The 20,596-nt window shown below is 35.7% G+C and overlaps 1 protein-coding gene across 7 annotated transcripts in view; it reads right to left on the bottom strand.

Annotated features, from left to right (window-relative positions):
- The window catches only part of rreb1a (ras responsive element binding protein 1a), a 134,006-nt gene that overhangs the window by 53,637 nt on the left and 59,773 nt on the right, over window positions 1–20,596 (bottom strand). For 6 of the 7 annotated variants that reach the window (XM_039753366.1, XM_039753365.1, XM_039753367.1 and 3 more), the window contains 3 exons: window positions 12,073–12,195; window positions 7,352–7,533; window positions 787–876 (listed from right to left, as the gene is read on the bottom strand). In XM_039753366.1, coding sequence (XP_039609300.1) covers window positions 787–876; window positions 7,352–7,533; window positions 12,073–12,195 — 395 coding nt within the window. Of the gene's footprint in view, window positions 1–786; window positions 877–7,351; window positions 7,602–12,072; window positions 12,196–20,596 lie in introns of all 7 variants that reach the window. The other variant, XM_039753371.1, reaches the window with a different exon arrangement.

The raw sequence follows: 20,596 nt of genomic DNA, 5'->3' as shown, positions 1-20,596 counted from the left end.
CTGCTCATAGGGCATTTCATTTCATAATTATACCACCATCATCTGCAAAACTGGACTTTGTCATGTGTTTATTATTTTTTGATTAGTGTGTTGTTGAATTTCTTTTGTATCTGTACTATTAATAATTGTTGTCATTTACTACAATAAATAAGTAGAATTTTGTAAAAAGCCACAGTTTACTAAAGAACTGCTGTACTATGTACACACGTGATTTGCTTGCATAGTGACCATTCTATCTCTTTTTGCATCTTATTTAGTACAATAAACTTAGAATATACAGTAATCATGGGTCCAAATCACATTCACGGATGTTGACATTCAAACACCAGTTCTTCCTGCAACATCCATGACAGATCGAGGGAAAACAGGTGGCTAGTGGGACATACATAGCCAGCACCTATGAAGAAAACCTAACTGCACAGTACAGTACAAAGGGGATTAGTTTCAAAAAGATATGTTTAGCTTATTTTTTGATTTTGTATTTACATTTTACAGCCAGTGTTAATATGAACTGATCCCTAATTTACTTTATTTCTATTTATCTATGGCAAAGATGGGTTTAGTTATTTGTCTGCATTCACAGAACTTTTTATTCTAGTTTAGGGACTATGTGGGTCAGTCACAACTGAACACAACTGGAAAACTTCATGCAGCAATAATCTCGTTCTGGAGAAATTTTTATAATGGGGCTTTGCACAAAACATTTATGTAATCTGCTGTTTCTGTTAACCTGACCGGATTAGATAATATTTAAATATTTTTAAAAAACACAAAAAAAAGACCCACCTGTCGAATGTGCATAGTTAGCTGGTGTTGTGTCAAGCAGTTCTTGTCACAAAGAGGACAAATAAATGAAGATTTCTCTTCTTTGGCCTCCTGTAGAGGATGAAAAAAAAGAAAGATAAATTTGTCATATTTAAATACAGGCTGTGAAACATGAAGGAGTTGTTCAGTACACAAACTAACAAAAATGACTTCTAAAAACTGTTACATGTACAATTATACAACCCATCTCTTTTTTACTTGATGACAGACATTAAATTTTATATTTACACAAAGTTTCTAGTTGGTTTGTTGCTATGACTGTGTTCTTGCAAATGCTAGATATTTTATTAATTTCTCTGAACATGGAAGGTGAAATATTCTGTATAAATTGGAAGATACAGGTTGTTCAGTTTACTCATAGGTAACAGTATGCACTGATGATAACACACAGTCTAATACCGAATGAAGTTATGAAGTGTTTTACTTAAATATCATACATATTTCAAATAATTCTAAAAGATGAGGACATATTTTCAGCAACACTGGATAAATAAATACACATTGTTGCTGGCATATAAAGAGAAGTCCAGCCTGAAAGATCAAGTATGCCCTCCCATTGAACAATTTTCTGAATGAAACTGCTTCTTTTAATATAGGGTCAAATGAAGTCAGTGCCTCAGCAGCACTGGAATTTATATTTTATTTACGCTGTAGAACCTTTAGAATATTTTACACTTAAAGGCAAAGGCTTAAACAGCACTAACTTTCAAGAAAAGCCAAAACATGTATGAAAAAGGCAATGATTCTATAAACGATTACCAGTTGATTACCTACTGTTTTCATTGTTGATTATCACATTATTAAAAAAAAATGTAGCATTTTTGTGACATTCTAGCCAGATTTACTTTTTGACAATATTGTTAGAAATTTGATTTGTAGGTATGCTCACATACCATCACTTCCATATTTTTCGGAACCTTTTCTGGCAAACACAAACACCTGCTAAAACTGGACTTTTAATTAGCAATTACAATTCCCCATGGTAGCTGAAATAAACAATATTTTAACAGAGCGAATTTTTTTACTAAAATACATGCTTAACATATGTGTAGAAGGTTATAAAACACATTACTTTACAAATAGCATGAAAATCTTCTCAGTCAGTTTTGAGTCTTTCCAGTTTACTAGACGGTTGAGGTAATATTATCAGAGACTGTTTTATCTAGAGAGTATTGTTAAATCAGCCACCATAAAGCTGACCACCTGCCTGTTTGATTCAGCAGTTTTAGTTAATTGAGTCTGGTTAGTGTTTCACCTTGAAGTGCAGATTAGGGAACACCAGAGGGCTCAATCTCATCCAGTTAATATTGACTTTAAAGCTGATCATTAACTACAGAAACTGCCATACCAGTACACAATGCACTACATGCCACAGTCCAGGTCAAACAAATAAATGCTCACTGGGAACAGGGACGCAGAAGCAACCTCATTCCCTGAATGAGGCTTCTGCAGGCTTCTGTAATTGCTACAGCAAGCATTAAATATAAACCATCAAGTTCACTTAGTCTATAATGAATATTCCATTTACTGCATGGTGACAAAAAAAAAAAACACAACCTGCTATAAACTGGAGACTAGACCAAGGCGTTCATTACCTCATCTTTCAATGTTAACTGTTCAAAAAAAAAAAAAAACGCTTCAAGAACAATTCAGTTCCACCCAAAAAAAAGTTACTTTTGAAAATCTCCAAAGACTTGCTTGCTAACTCATTGCACATGTTTCTGATAAAGTGTATGCAAGTGTAAACAAACAGTCTGGGCAAGGGTACTAGGTCCAAATTAATAAAATGTGTGTGGATGACACAAAGCTCAAGGGTTCTGCCTACAGTCAGAACATATTCAGATAGATTTTCTGCTCAGGTTAAAACATGACAGATGAAGCAATGTTTCTCATTTTATTTGTAGTGTACCATCTATCCAGCCATCTATTTTCAAAACTTGCCTAAATCCATTCATTTCCATACCATTGGAAATCCCAGCTGGGTACAAGGCATATACTTTGTAGCTTGGGAGTCTGCTGGTGATGAAGCTTTAGAAAAGCAATGACAACTCCTTAAATGTGAACAGCACACAAAATACATGGACTTCAGAAAATGCTTAAAAATCCTCATATTGCTGAGCAGAGAAACACAAATTGTCCTTTATATACTTAAGACTAATGTTATATTATGTTGCTTTAACATGGGAAGTAAAACAGACTTTTTAGATACAGTGCAGGTAAAAATAAAATTATCTGGAATAAAAATTTCAGAGACAGTAAGCAAAAAGCAACAACTGAATTATGCAACCATCCATATTTTGTTTAACTATTTTACAGGCCCTGTTCAGAACAGCTAAATTTCCTCCACTTTTTAATCATGTCTTCTCAAATGCAGTAGTAAAGGAATATTTAATTGTTCTAATTTTGTGAAAATCCTATGAGACATCTGTATTTTTCAAGACATAGTCACAAGGTGTCATTGTCTTTTCTGACAGCATCAGGTGCTACGCAGGAACCAGCTTTAGATACCATCTCAGTTCATCACATGGCATACTGTAACTCATATTTACAACACTAGGTCTAAAAATGGTTACTACTTAACCTATCATGGGTTTCTCTGTAGGACAGGGGTCTCCAACCTTTTTTTCCCTTGAGAGCTACTTTTACAAAATGAAAAACTCATGTTTTCTAACATTTATTCTCATACCTTATTTCAACCCAAACAAACTGAATAAGCTTGTTTTGCCTTAACATTTACAAAATGTTGGTGTCCACAACTCACATTTTGCATTAGATGGATAGATAGATAGACAGAGATAGATAGATAGATAGATAGATAGACAGAGATAGATACTAACACATCACAAAAAATATTTAGTTCACCTGCAAGTGCATTTTGTATGTCTGTATGCATTTTCTAGTGTATCTCACACTATTGGATTAAAACATGAATGCTGTCAAAACAAAACAATGCAATTACAAATACACAGATATTACTTATTCATTTGTCATTTTGATGCATGTCACTGTTTCACTTCACAAGAGTATTCACATGTCCAGTTGCATGTGTGATGTGTTTTTTAGTTAGTCAGATGACTGGCAGTGCATGGAGTATGGTGGAGTGTAGCCATTTAGGTTTACTCTTATGGAGTCATTTAAATGTTCATCTGTCAGTCTTGTTCTGAACTTTGATTTCATGTCAGAAAAGGCAGACTCACAGAGATATGTAAACCCAAACAAAGTAGATATTTTCAGAGCTGTTTGGTGATGATTCTTAGTTATCTGGCTCTACTAAGTTTCAGAAATGCCGAGGATGCTGTTGAGACTTTAACTGCACATTATTTTGAAGGTTTACTAATATATAATATATAAAATCCAATGTCTGTCTGCTTTTCACGAGAGAACTACTTAACGGATTTAGATCGGGGTTTTCTCTATAATTTGCTTGAACATTCTGGTTGATTTTGTGACTCTCTCATTTCGCACAGCATCATAGTTCGCTTGCGGTACCGATTTATTTGTGCGAATCCAGCTTCGGGGGTGTGTTCCTTAACTCCACTTAGCTAGTGAACAAGAAAACAATTGAATTCAACTTTGTTTGATAAAGTGTTACTTAGGTCTTGATGAGTTTGAGTCCGGATATTCTCTTAAGTGTATGCCACATTGAAAAGATAAGATTGTGATTGAGATTGTGATATGATTTTTTGGAAAGATCGCCCAGCCCTAATTTGACTAATTAAGTTTTCCATTTTAGGATTTGTAGGATAGTGTAGGATTCATTAACCCTTTGGTGAGCTACTTGGAAAGGGGTTGCGAGCAACCGGTAGCTTTAGGATATGAGAGAAAACCATGGTATACAGAAATAATGTATAAATTTCACAAAAAACAGCCCAAAACATCTGTAATGAGATCTGTAATGAAGCAATGCTAATCACAGAATTTCTATACTATCCATTATTTGACACTGAAAACTGTATATTTATGTTTACAGTGTAAATAATTGTATCTTTCATTGGTTACTTGGATTAAAAAGTGTTTCTCCCAGTAAAGTGACCTTTCAAGAAAAACAACCCAATGCACAAGTAACCAGGTCTCCTCCCCATTGTTTTTTCTGTAATTTCTCATCTCATTTTCAGTCCACGTATTCTGCTGAGGGTAGTAGGGGTAAGCAGGCTGAGCAAGTCTGACAAGTCTCTAATTTCCCAAGCAATAGCTTTCAAATCCTCCTAGGGAATTTGCAGGCACTAACAGGTATAATTCTTCCTGATCTTTTTTCAGAGGCAATGAAACTAGATGAATAAAAACAACTAGTACTACCTTCATTTAGCACACTTTTTGCTCACTTTCTTTCTTTCTTTCTTGATTCCTCACTTTTTTTTCCTTGATTCCTCACTTTCTTTCTTCCTTGATTCTTTGTTCATTTTGACACACCAGAAGCAAACCACAGCGTCAGATAAGGAGGTGCTGATTTAGATACATATTCCTTCATACTCGGAAATTTACCACCCAAGTGCATGTCAGAGATCTGTTCTGTAATCCTAATTACTAATATGATAAGGTGATTTGCTATTTCTGTTAAACATACATTATCTCACGGAAGTGAGTACAGCCCTCACATTTTTGTCAATATTTTATTATATCTTTTCATGGGACAACACTGAAGATATGACACTTTGATACTATGTAAAGTAGTCAATGTACAGCTTGTATAACAGTGTAAATTTGCTGTCCCCTCAAAATAACTCAACACGCAGCCATTAATGTCTAAACCTCTGGCAAGTGAGTATACCCCTAAGTGAAAAATGCCCAAATTGTGCCCAAAGTGTCAATATTTTGTGCTGCCAGCATTATTTTCCCGCACTGCCTTAACTCTCTTGGGCATGGAGTTCACTAGAGCTTCACAGGTTGCCACTGGAATCCTCTTCCACTCCACCATCACGGAGCTGCTGGATGTTAGAGACCTTGTGCTCCTCCACCTTCTGTTGGAGGATGCCCCACAGATGCTTAATAGGGTCTAGGTCTGGAGACATGCTTGGCCAGTCCAGCACCTTTACCCTCTGTTTCTTTAGCAAGGCAGTGCTTGTCTTGGAGGTGTGTTTGGGGTCATTATCATGTTGGAATACTGTCCTGCTGCCCAGTTTCCTAAGGGAGGGGATCATGCTCTGCTTCAGTATGTCACAGCTACAATGAACTGTAGCTCCCCAGTGTTGGCAGCACTCATGCAGCCCCAAACCATGACACTCCCACCACCATGTTTGACTACAGGCAAGACACACTTGTCTGTACTTCTCACCTGGTTGCCACCACACATGCTTGACACCATCTGAACCAAATAAGTTTATCTTGGGCTCATCAGACCATAGAACATGGTTCCAGCAATCCATGTCCTTAGTCTGCTTGTCTACAGCAAACAGTTTGTGGGCTTTCTTGTGCATCATCTTTAGAAGAGGCTTCCTTCTGGGACGGCAGCCATGCAGACCAATTTGATGCAGTGTGCGGCATATGGTCTGAGCACTGACAGGCTGACTCCCCACCCCTTCGACCTCTGCAGCAATGCTGGCAACACTCATATGTCTGTTTTCAAAAGACAACCTCTAGATATGACGCTAAGCACGTGCATTCAACTTCTTTGTTCGACCATGGCAAGGCCTGTTCCGAGTGGAACCTGTCCTGTTAAACCTCTGTATGGTCTTGGCCACCGTACTGCACCTCAGTTTCAGGGTGTTGGCACCCATCTTCTTATAGCCTAGGCCATCTTTATGTTGAGCAACAATTCTTTTTTTCAGATCCTCAGAGAGTTATTTGCCATGTGGTGCCATGTTGAACTTCCAGTGACCAGTATGAGAGAGTGTGAGAGTGATAACACCAAATTTAACACACCTGCTCCCCATTCATACCTGAGACCTTGTAACACTAACAAGTCACATGACACCAGGGAGGGAAAATGGCTAATTGGGCACAATTTGGACAAGTTTCACTTTGGGGTTTACTCACTTTTGTTGCCAGCGGTAGGGCACTAATGGCTATGTGTTGAGTTATTTTGAGGGAACAGTAAATTTACACTGTTATACAAGCTGTGCACTGACTACTTTACATTGCACCAAAGTGTCATATCTTCAGTGTTGTCCCATGAAAAGATATAATAAAATATTTACAGAAATGTGAGAGGTGTACTCACTTTTGTGGGATACTGTATTTCTTGTGTGGTAAAACTAGTCAACTAAAGACAGAACATTAGAGAAATTTTTAAAACTGTAATTGAATCTCTTAAATCACAACAATCAAGAAACAATATTACTAAATTCAGTACAAACACAAGATTGCAGAGTGAACATTAGTTTACAAAGAGATTTAATTATTTGGGTCAGAACTAATGTTGAGTTGAAGAATGAAGAGATACAGTAAAACCTTATGAAAACAAAACAAATGAATTTAAAATGTAATTAAATCACTTGTAAGCCTTAGAACAACTTCACTTTTACCACAGTCAGTTAATTTATCGTTTCACAGTATTACAAGAAGTGTGCAAGTCATTTATCTTTTGTACCTGAATCCTCCTGCCAATACGATTTGGGCCGGGAGATTTGGTTGGAGTTTTTACAGGAACAGCCTCGTCATTGCCATTAATCTTCCCTGCACTCATTACAGTCGTCATCATGGACTTGATGGATGTCAGATCCACAGCATCTGATTTTTCTTGTGTCACAGTGCGCAATGCTTCATCTTGACCTGATAAGATCAAATTTTCCCATTTTCAAATAAATCTTTCATTTCAAAAATGTAAAGGAGAGAAACATCTAAAAAAACAGGCAAAAGAAAAAAATGAAAACAGCCTTGTACATAGATCCAACCACCTTGGAGGTGGCCTGCTCCCATTCTTTAGCCATTACAAAAAATACATGGTCAACTGGTACGCTTCCCTTGTTGCTCTTTTGTGGGGGCATTTAAGAATGGTTAAAGTCTTCCAAAACGTGCACATACTGTCGTAAAAAGAATAACTTGAATGTTTTTCCATATATAACACTAAATATAGAAAAGAAGTTAAATTGTAATTGATTATTCCAACACAGTACTAAAGTTAACAAAAAACATTTTTGCATGTTTTGCAATTCTTGCATTTTTAAAAAAAAAATACTCAGATTGTAAAAATATGTAATAGTTGTAACATACTGCCTTATTTCTCTCAAATCACTAAGTGAAGCAAGAACTAACAGGATGAGGTGTAGTATGTTGGTGTTTTACATCCAGTGTTGTTCCTGGGCTACTTCGACACATATACAAACCATCTCACAACTGCTACCTATGTGACCAGCTAATGAAAGTGTACCAAATATCAAGAAAATACGGTGTTAAATGACTTCCTGCCCTTTTCAGAATCATCTTCACTTCTCTGCTCCTCATGTCCAAAGCACTGAATAAGAATGCATCAAAAAACTGGACTATGCTATGTAGCCAGTAATAACCAAGATCACCTGATGCTGCACCACTCACTAAAACTCTCTGCAAAAAATGTGTCTATAAAATACCACTTCTAAAACGTATTACTCAAAATTAAAGGAGAGTACATCAAGAAAGTAGTAGAGAAACTTGAATATTCAGTTGAAATGTTTCCATTGTGATGCAAATACAATGTCTTTTTATCTTGTACTGAACATCATTATAGTTTGCTCTTCAAGATGCTTGCTGGTCACTATGAAAATTACTATTCAAACAAATGACTGAAATCTCTTCCTGTAACTTCACTGTTCGTTTTAAAAAAATAAAATCTTTGCTCCTTACAGCTTTGAGCTAATCAGAAAAATAAAAGGTTGAACATCTTTAGCACATTTTGATGACTTTCAGTGATAATTAAAATACAAAACAAAAAGGATACACCTAACAAGAAAATAAATGATTCCCACAAAAAGTAATACAATGGCCATAAAGTCTGACAAAATAATAAAACACATAACATGCATTCATGCACAAATCCCCACACACCCACCGAATAGCAAGTTAGATTTCTTAATCTATGCAAAGCTGAAACTTCAAATTAGGAACCAATTGTGACCAGGGGCCTCATGCATAAATGGTGCATACGCACAAAAATGTGGTGTATGCCCGTTTCCACATTGACTTTGAGATATATAAAAACTAAACTTGGCTTAAAGCCACGCATATTCTCACGTAAGCCTTACCCTGTGCGTATGCAAGTTTCCCCTCGGTTTTGCAAACTGGCAGCACCCAGTGTAAAAACAATACTGTGTGGTTTCTCATTCTTTTTTAGATTTGCATCAGTGATGCGGCTTTATCAAATACACTGACATTAAGTGCATATCGTTTATAAATTTAAGGCATCTGATTGCAATCAACCTGTAACAATATAATGGTGCACAGAATGGACAAACTATTCCAAATACCGTAGCTACTTTAGTGTTGTTACTCTCAGTGCACCACTCAGAGTATTTTAACCCACTACATCTGAGTGTGGAATGACAGCTATACAGCAGCTGATCAGAAGGCTCTATGGTGGGCTGTGTTGAGAGCACAGTGGATTATCGGGATACAGCATCTAGCACATGCTGCCTCAGCCATGTGCACAGTCTATTTGTACTTCTCCCATTTGGCAAACGTTTCAGAGCCTTTCCTGTACTAATCTCAAGGTTCAGAAACAGTTTCATCCCGAGAACTATAAACACACTCAATTAGAACTGTTTGTACTTAGAATTACAATTACCTCACTGTAAATGTGCACTACAGTTGTAATATTGCACAGCCTGAGCCAGCTTTATGAACCATTTACATTTTCTGCATGATATGTACATGTTTATTGTACTTCTGCTTTCATATTGCATATTTTTAATTGTATTTTATTGTATTATTATTGTTATTTTAAGTTTATTGAGGATTTGCATATTGAATCTCATTGTACCATATAATAATAATAAAGGAATTCAATTCAATTCAATTCAATAGAAGAGAGCACATTTTACAGATGATGACGACTGGCTTCTAAGTTGAATTAAATTTCTAAGAGCTATCTTCTTGGAGCTCTTGATATCATTTTAAAGTTGAAATGCCTTATGTATATTACATTATACAGGTAATTTTTTAATTTCATTTAAATTATGTATACTGTTAATAATTAAATGTTTGGGCACTGTCGTGTAGCGGTAGCAGTGAGCTGGCACCCCGTTCAGGGATTGGTCCTGCCTCGTGCTGTATGCTTACTGGGACTGGCATAAGACTTGGATGGATATATGGATAATTCTGTAGCTAGCACAATTATACATGTATTGAAAAGATTTTTCAATATTCCTTAAAAGTTTTGAAGAATCAGCCATCTAAGCTTACAGCTGGTTTAACATTTCAGAGCTTACTGTGGTGATTGGTTACGTGGAGAAAGAAAAGGAAGGACAGGAATTAGAGGTTGGTATGTTTGACAGATACAGTACTGCTGCAATAAATCATTTCATCGAGGGTCGTGCAGTCCCAGCAAGTATCTTGCATGAGGCAGGAACAATCCCTGGACAGGGCGCCAGCTCATCGCTACCAGTCACCACCGTGTCCCCATGTTTAAAACAATCTTTAATGAATTTCATCATGAAAATGATATCAAGTATACAATCTTAGTATTCTAAAATGTTTAGAGAGATGTATTATCATGAATGTAATGTATTATAAGTGGAGATCAGTGCAGTAAGAGAAAGCTCTTTAAAGAAGCACATAGTGATTCACACACATAGAACATGAAGCATTTAACGTGCTACTTTAGTTACGATGGGATCTGAGAAACTCTAGTAAATTAATCATCGATTTTAAGTTGAAGTTTAAAAAGTTTTACTTTAATGACAAAATAAACTACGAGCTTAAAGTGGAAATCTCGAAATTAAAGTCGACATTTCAACCATTTCTCTTCACTGTGTCCCTATTTTTTAATCACTTTACCCTAATACGCTTCCCTATGACACTAAGACGGTGGGCAATGAGTCACCTTTTCACGGCGACTTTACAACTTTTTTTTTATTTTGAGCACTGTGCGACTTTCTGAACTTGAACTTTAGAGCATATCTGCCACTGTGTATCATGTGTATCACTCGATCAACTTCCTATTGTCGTTTATACCACTGCTTAAGCCAACAAATGGTACGTTTTTCCTTGCCTCCACTTTGCATTCGCTGAAATTCCGTTTTTTCACGTGCTTTTGCCATTGTCTTTTAACGTAACACTGAATGGGGAAAGGTGATATTTATATTGATTTGCATATTAAAATATGCAAAGTTCTGGGAGGAACCGAGCATGCATGTGTATTACTTTTCACGCTGAGCATGATTTATGGAGTTGCATGGAAGTTGGCGTACGCATAGTTTTGTGCATCTAAATTTTTTTGTACATACGCAGATTTCCACTTCTGTCCATACACCATGTTTTAGTTTGAGTTCTACGCACAGCCTTATGCATGAGGCCCCAGGTCTTTTTAAATTATATTTATTTTTAACAACTTTCCTGTTTTAGGCTGAAAACATTTAAACTGGCTTAGACCTAAAAAAGGTCTGGCAAAATTATTAAAACTTTTTATTTCTGAAAAAGACTCACTTAATTACGACTAATTGCATACAATAATCCTTGTTTATCAATTTTTATTTTCAATGTAAATGACAATGCCATTCTTTCATAGCATTGCCATTAAACTCATCATGATTAGTAACTAATACAAACAAATAATCCAAAACATGACTTAAAACATGTACAAGATATCCTGAAAATGGAAAATATTACAAAGAAATGACAGAAAACATTTAAAATTTCTCTAACTAAAATATTAGAGGAAGGCAAAGTGTAAGGTACAGTATGCTCAATCTTTGGGGTTTCCTACAATATTTCATAATCTCCAACCTGAAGGGAATCTCCTGCATACAGGCAAAAATCAATCATATTCTATGGCCCTTTCATATATCACTGTAAAGAGCTACAGTGGGTAGTATAAATATAATAGGGGCTACCAACACAATCATACTGTAAATCTTGCAGACTGCATAACAGGTGATGAAGAGCATATTCATTGCTTTCCCACAATTAAAAAATTGTAACTTGCATATCTTTCCTGTAAGCATTCTTCCTAATAGTTTGAGGGGCATACTCATGTAAACTGAGAAAAGAGGTCAATATGGACATCTACTGTAGTTCTTTGCTCGTTAGCACCAAAAAGATGCACACAACAGGAAGTATACAACAATAAACCCGTAAAAAGCTTCTTTACTGAAATAGTAGAAGTTTACTCAGTTTTACCTATTTCATTTTCTGTTGGAGCTTGAGCCTCTGAAATGCAGTCTCCCTGTTCCATAGTGTCCCTAGATATATCTCGAATCACACCCTCCAAAACTGCCTTTTCTTCTGAGTTACTGTCCAGCACTTTAAAAACAGAGAAAAAAAACATGTATTTTAGCAAATTACCAAAAGACAGCAAAAGAAATGTTGCCAGCAACATTTTAGACTTCAGGGGTATGTTATATTTCTAAAATAACATAATTTGGTAAACTCAGTAGCTTATGCACATTTAGAATTGTTGTTTGTACTGAGCTGGCATTTTAATCTGAGAAAACCAACTTTTTATCAGCATTGTACATCTTCTGTCAAACAGTCATGTATATTCACTATTAGTAATCATAAAAACCTAATTTATTAAATAAATAAATAAGCAAACAAAACTGGGATCCACAAATTATATTTTACTAAACATTATAATCTTGAAATGTTTTTCAACATTCACTTTTTTTCTGGGCGGCATGGTGGCACAGTGGTAGCGCTGCTGCCTCGCAGTTAGGAGACCCGGGTTCGCTCCTGCGTGGAGTTTGCATGTTCTTCCCATTTCTGTGTGTGTTTCCTCCGGGTACTCCGGTTTCCTCCCACGGTCCATGCAGGTTATGTGCATTGGCCATTCTAAATTGTCCCTAGTGTGTGCTTGGTGTGTGTGTGTGCATCCTGCCTGGGGTTTGTTTCCTGCCTTGTGCCCTGTGTTGGTTGGGATTGGCTCCAGCAGACCCCCATGACCCTGTAGTTAGGATGTAGCGGATTGGATAATGGATGGATGGATGGACTTTTTATTCTTCACTGGTACCATGTATATTCTAGAAAACGGGGATGACATGACTCTGTAGCTAGCAAATTGTTTGATATGCAATATATGTTTTCCAAGGAAATCTACAGAAGTTGACACAGAGCAGGATCCAATCCAAAATAATGTGTCAGGACTTGGAACTTTGACTCTAATCTGTTGTCTGCAAAAATTAATATCACACACAAAAAAAAGCAAAAATTAGCTTCACTTCAAATGCAGGGCAATTGGGTTTGGTGGCAACAGGGCGACAGTCAACTCGGCAAAAATACAACTAGGCAAAAGACAACCCGGCGACATCCTTTACCAGTTAGGTAATAGTTAGGTTCAAGGTGATTTTTAAATTATATTTAAATGACAATGTGATTTTTAAAATGTTGAAAATAAATTTATATAATTGACGAACAAACTTTATTCTGCAGATGGAGCAAACTCTATCTTACATTATCTTCTGCAACCAAAACTGCTAATCCTTTATATAAATTGTATTGATTGTAATTGTATGATAACGATATTTAGAATACAAAAGGTGACCTGCGAGTATGGCTTAAGGAATATCTTTACTCTCAACATTTATAAATTTATTTTCAACATTTTAAATTACATTGACATTTAAATATCATAAAAAAATCTCTTTGAACTTAACTATTATCTAACTGGTAAAGGATGTCACCGAGTTGCCTTTTCGCCCAGCTGCCCCTGTAATGGGCAATTGATAGGGTACAGTCTGTGCTATCTCTAAGTACACTTGCAACTTAGCCTTTTTATTTATTTATTTATAATTTAAAAAGTAGCTAAATACAGCATTCTGACAATTTTTTAGACAATATATAAGTTTACTGCAGGTGCGGTTGGATCACTACATGGACTACAACTAAGGGTTATTGCCTGTTTTTATTGTTTTCCCTTCTGTCCAAGGGATACAAACTATATATTCATACTGTACAAATGTGAATACTGTGCAACTGTCAACTTATTGTGAGGGGATGGGGTATATATTTACTAAATATAAAACCTAAATTCTTCAAAGTACATTCACAAAGTGAAAACTTTCAAAAATATTTTCTGTTATTATATGGGAACAGTAATGATTATATTCTGAAAAGCTCAATAATTTTATTCTGTTATTGTTTTGAAAAATGTTTTTGTATATTCTATCTTCTTTAACATCCAATCCATGAAAGACTATTGAATTGCAAAAATCTATCAACTAACACTGAAGCAACATTGTGATGCACATACATTACTCTTCTTTTATTTTCTACAAGCATTTTAAGTGCTTAATCACAACAGATTTGCAACTATTTAGCAGAAAAGGAAATGGGCTCAAACACTGTTTCCCTGAGCCTGAAAGGCTGTTAACTAGGATGTGAACAGAGCAGCATAAAGTAAACCGAGAAAGCTACAAAGCTCATTCTCTCTCCTTTGTAGAAAGGAACACCAACTTCTGCTTATAGTTCTAGTTTGTCAGGCTGTATTTCAGTTAAAGTATCTGAACCTTGCCACTAAAAATGTAAACTAGCAGAGGATTAGTGACAGCACCTAGTCAAAAGTGTACATATTCAATTTAAAAATCTGGACTGCAAAAATATTTTTATATACACATTGCTTTAACTCATTTATAAACATACACATGCCAACAATATACTCAACTGACCACAGGCAATTGCATACAAACAACATGCACAAAAAGAAATACACTTATTGTAACACTAAGGCTGGAAATCAACGATTCTTTTAAAAGCTAACAACTTTACTGCAGATAGAGACAGTAGTGCTCACTGCTAATTGTTGCTTCCCGTTCTCGCAGGACAGGAAAGCATTTGCAGAATTCACTTCCTTTTTTTGGAAAGCTCTGACTTAAGCTAGTCTCCAAAAGGCTGAGGTTGTAAGTTTTGTTTTTCCACACAAACGTTTGATTAAAATGTGTAAAAAAAAACAATACTGCATCACAATGTTCTGAGTCAATATTGTGCAACCATAATTTAACAATCAACGCATATGACAAGATGATGCGAATGACCAAACAGTAACAAGGGGCAGGATACATGAACAGAAATTAAATCTCCGATAAGTTAGCTTAAGGACTATGCAGAATTGAGCAAACTGCATTCAGAGTACTTGAAAATTTTACACAAAAAAAAAACTCAAGACCAACTTTCTATCTAATACATATACATACACACACACACACACACACACACACACATTTTGGATGGGCTGGAAATCTAAAAGTAGCCATTTTCAGTATTGCCCTTTCTTACTACACAACACAGTGGGTGGTTCCTACAGATATATCAGAGGAGGAGAAGAACAGTCCCAAAGGTCGTAATCATAATTTTACCCACAGGCAGCAGAAAGCTATTAGCTTCTCAAACCAGGAACAGTAAAGTAGAAGAAAATAAAGACAACTCCTAGAATGTGTTTGACTCTGTAAGTGAAACCATAATGAATGTACCCCTAGTCTAAGCAAACTCTGCTTCCACATGCAATAAAAAGCAATCATACACTTCCTATTTAACAGCCAAACACTTTTTACATGATTATTTTATTTTTGTCATCCTTTTTATTTTTACTAACTGCCAGAAAGAATTTGAATATTGTACAGCATCATTTTAGATAAAAACAAAATAGTTTTAAACTTAAAATTCTAGATGGCAATGAGGCAGAAGCTAGTGTGAATATCTGTATTTTTGTTTCAAATTATATAGTGCTTGTGGGAAAAACAAATCCACTTTTGACTTCTTGTTTCTAGTATTTCTACATACAGTATAAGTCATTTAGACCTAAAATTGTACAAGGACTCCATCTCCATCTTGCATATTGACATTACTTAAGGTGGGGTAATAAATACAATGTGACCTGCAGTGAAAATTGTTTTTTTTATATTTTAAGACTTGCCAAGTAGTATAGTTTCAAAGGTGTCTTTAAACTGTAGACACCTTTGCCATTTCACTTGACATGTCAACCTGTTTCAAGTAGAAAATGCTAACTTGCATTCTATGATCCAAATTAACTTTCACTTTAAAAACTACTTAAAGTCCTTGCCTAATATGTCTATACATTTATGAAAGCTGTCTGCAAGTTTATTATTATTCATTGAAATATATATGCTTTTATTCAATTTGATTTGCAAGATTAGCGTATATTAAAAAGTTTCAAATCTAAATATATGTCTGTGTAAACTGGAAATTCCAAATAAACACAGGGCTGATGTGGGTGTAAGTGGGCCCTGTGATAGACTGACACTCCATCTATAACTAAATCTTGTTGAAATATGGTCTGGCTTGCTTTGACAATGACTTGGATTGACAATATTAGTTTCTCGTTACTCTAGTATGTAAAGGATGAGTAATCTGCTAAAGGTTATGTTGTATCAGAAGTACTAGGGTGTTGTACTGTGTTAACCATTATGGATGTGGTGAGAAATGCTGTACCAGAAGCAGACTGTGAACACAAAACTATGTAGATTTCAATTCACTAGCCTAGATAATGGGCCAAACTTTGCATAAGAAACATTCTATTTCAAAATGTTTCTTGTTTATTAATTTGAGATCAGTCCAATACATTTCCATATAAGACATTCAGCCATACATGACAAGTTCTCAACAAGCATAAATATCATATCAAGTTAGTGTTGTCTGTCTCTTGTTGAATCTGTCCTAAGCAACTAAAAAGAATGTCTGTAGGCAGGGCTATAGTAAATTGCATATAGTGCACCCTTTAAATTGTTGAATTTCAGCAATTAACTAATTTAGCAAGAAGTTTAAATAAAAGCAAAAAAGAAACTCCTATTCAGAGCAAACGTGGAATAAAAACTTCCCTAAATAAGACTTCCAAAGATTTCCAAAAAAATGTAAAAATTGCAAAATAAAAGTTATAATGCATCAACTCTGTGTTCAAGATAAAATAAAAGCAACCATACAACAGAATTAAAAACTGTCAAGGAATAGCATATTAAAATTAGTCTGTCAAAAGCTTACATAGAGCTAACACATTTATGACAGACTTGGTAAATGATGATGTGGGGACACTATGAAAAATACACAAAAAGCTTGCATTGTGCCAGTCTTTAGCTGCTCCCTTTGCCTCCTACTCCTCCTCCTTGAGATTGTGACCTTGCTGATATCAGAGCTGAGCAGAGTCTCCACCATGCACGCACTCACAGGGGCCCACAGATGTGGGAAACTGCGCCTAAACGGTCGGGAAATGCATCTGCTCTCAGCCGTCATGAAGAGAAGGGAGGAGAGTAAAAAAAAAAAAAAAAAACACTAGCCAGGGAGGAAAAGCCTCAGCCTTCACAGCCACCAAACTGAAATCACATGTTCATGTGACCAGACCAGCGTGCTGTTTCTTTAGCCTACACATTATGCAGCTAAAGGACCAGGGGCCTTTTGGTTTGTTTGTTATTTTATTATTAAACTACTTGATCATCGAGGCAAACAAACGTTTAAAATCATGTAGGAACAGTTGTAGTGCATCTTAAACATAAAGAATAAAATAAAATAGACTGCGAGTATCTTTGTTACAAAAGAGTACTATTATTGTTTAGTAGGGCATACTGCTGAATTATTTTGTCTGTTTTGGCAAAGATTTTCTTTTTCTCAAGGTGATGGGTTTTACTTTGATTTCTTCTCTCTATTTTGACAAGCCAATTGCTTAGGGCAGCAGGAGAAAAAACTAATTCAGCTAAGCCAAGGTTTCAAACAACTGGACAAAGTTAGTTACATGGGGGAAGGGGAATAATAAAGATCTGTCTGTACTGCACTGCTTTCTTGCACTGACGGCCTACAGATGCTGACAGCTGCTTGACTTTAATCAATGTGAAAGAATTTGTTACAGTTTCCCAAAGTGTGAATCCATGACCCCTGAAGAGAGGATAATAAAATAGTATCGCAGTACTTTCTACAGTGTTCTTCTGTATACAACTGCACTGACTGAAGCATTCATCAGTTATTACATTTTATATGGCACCATTTGTATACAGTTTGCACATCCACTCCATTTTCATCCGGGTTTTCTCAAAGCTCTTTACTTTCCACTACATCACAACAAAGTGATTTTTGGGTTAAGACAGGATACTAAATTTACCTGTTATGAGTGAAATTAAGCTTTGCAATTAACAGTGTTGAAATGGTCCTCTTGTGAAAATGATTACCACAGTTCTCAAAGCTATTTTGATGGAAGGCTACTTGTAAATTACTTACTCTCTACATCTAATATGAATACATTTTATGAATTCTCTTTCAATTAGGAATAAGCAGGTCAGAACCACACAATCTATCTCAAAGCTACTCATACATACACACACACACGCCCATTCACACACATCCACTTCACTAACTGCTAGATCAATTCAGATTTGGGAACCTTTAGGTGCAACACAGGCTAATGAAAAAACACACAGATACTCAGTAACCTCACTGGAAACAAAACCTGAAGCTCAGGAGGAGGCAAACAGCAAAAACGGCACTAACCATCGACACTTATATGCTATACTTGCACTCTATTTGTAAAATTAAAAAAAAAAAAGAAAAATTATACTTTCGCTATGTCAACTTGTTTCCTTTCTTCATATTTCAAAATACTTTGGATTTTGTCAAAATTCAACCAAATTACTCAGTAAATAATACCTAAGGAAAAACATGGACCAATGGGTGATAAGGTACACCTACAATGAAACATGGCACCCAGACTAATGGCTGAATATTATACTTCTACATGTTATATGGCATTTGCCTCAACTGTTTCATGTGTTCATCTTATAACAGATTGCTCTTTTGAAATATGATGGTGTTCTTTTTAGTAACAATCCTCATGCATAAAAGAATAGCCAAATGTTTATTTTTACAAAAAAAAGTTTTCATTATGAGACATTCTTTCTCTTTTAAGTGTGTTAATGTATAACTAGTAAACAGCCATACCAAAATATATATACCAAATATATATCTTGAGCTGCTGCAATAACTTTCTGTAAATTCCTAAACCACAATGCTCCAAACATGACATAATTATAAAAGACAAAACATGATGCACTGATCTGATTTAGTAAAGCATGATAGGGGTATAGTCATATAAAACAGAAACTGTGTTTAAGTGTTATATAGTGAACACAAATAAGTGTTTTCAGCTGTTGCACTGCAGTAAGTCAGTTATCTGACACACACAGATGGAACTCTTGATTTCACACCAAGGTTAGAAAACACTTTTTCCAGACATAGAATTTTAAAACTATGAGACCAGTAGTCTAACAGTGTAGTGCAAAGTATTATCTCTTAACTAAAGTTGTCACACACTACAAACATTTAAAGTGCAAAGGAGTAACTGTAACTCCTGTAACTCTCACACTTCAAATTAATATAAAATAAATTACTGAAAGGTACAAGATACAATAAGTATTTTAGCAAACATATCCTAAATAGACCATCTGAAAGTCAGGTCAGTCATGCTCTGGCTGAATGGGGCCCTCCACTACATTTTTAACAATTCCTATGATATACATCAGACAAGTCTTCCTTATAGTGTAGTATCAAAATAAACAAGCTTCAGATGCCCTTATGTACCAACAATATGGGGCCTCACAATAGATTTATGCCTCAAGCAAAAAAGTCAAGAAGAATCAAGCTATAATACAACATAAATATAATTCCTGCTCAATATATACAGAAAAGAATTACAAAATACAAATTCCACCCCTTGTACAGGACAAAACAACAAAATGCTCAGCATTATGTACCATGTGCAATATGTTTAAAAGTCTCAAGCAAATATCCCATTCTGATGGATGGCCTAATATCTTGCACATCATTAATGGCCTGCAGTCAAATTTCCTCTCTTGAATCACATGTACTTTTAATAAAAAGTTTAAAGTTCCTAAAAGTCCACTTCTGGTCCCATGGGTTCTCTAAAAAGTTATTCAGGCACCTATCCTGCTTGTTATTTCCTTCTCCTGTCTTAAGTCCTCACCACACTTCTGTTCATCCCACGTCTGCCACCGAATGTGTCTCCAGCAACTGGATCTCACCAGGAGCCTCTTGAACCCAACACCACCTGTAATGTATCCAAGGTATGACCCAGAACACCATGAAGCAAGGGGTAGGTATATAAAAGTGACAAGTGCTTTTATTATTATATTAAAAAAAAAAGTGTTCAAAAGTGCAGTGCAAAATCTTACAATAAATAAATAATCTATAAAAATCAATCAAATAAATGTTCTTTTAAAACTAAGGATAAAACCAACAATGTATGAAACTGTCCCTTAGGACTTGTGCCCTAGTGCAGTCCATTAAAAACCACCACTTCAAAATATCTTTCTGGACCTTGTAGCTGCTTTGCTTTCTACTCTAATCTCCTTTTTCCAATATCCCTTGTTTTCCTTTTTCTCCCTAACACTTGCACTTCTCTTTTTAAAGTGGAGTTAGGTGCAACTGTGGCTTCAGCGCTAATGAGGGATAAGGGCAATCCTCCATGTGTACATGAAGTGCAGGGCTGTCCGCTCAGGTATATTGTGCTAAAGCCGCTCAGACCACGCTACCACACCCTTCCCAAAGACGCAAGTGTTGCTGATATTTATCTATTTAAAACTTGCCAGCCAACTATGGACCTCACTTTACCACAGATTTATAAAACATTTTGTGTGTATGTAACTTTCCATGCAAAATTTAATGGGAGAACTGTATATTTTCGACAACACTAACC

Source organism: Polypterus senegalus, chromosome 5 (genome assembly GCF_016835505.1).
Source record: "Polypterus senegalus isolate Bchr_013 chromosome 5, ASM1683550v1, whole genome shotgun sequence".
Taxonomy (NCBI): Eukaryota; Metazoa; Chordata; class Cladistia; order Polypteriformes; family Polypteridae; genus Polypterus; species Polypterus senegalus.
Note: the sequence above shows the minus strand (reverse complement) of the source record. Positions and strands in the feature narration are given on the sequence as shown.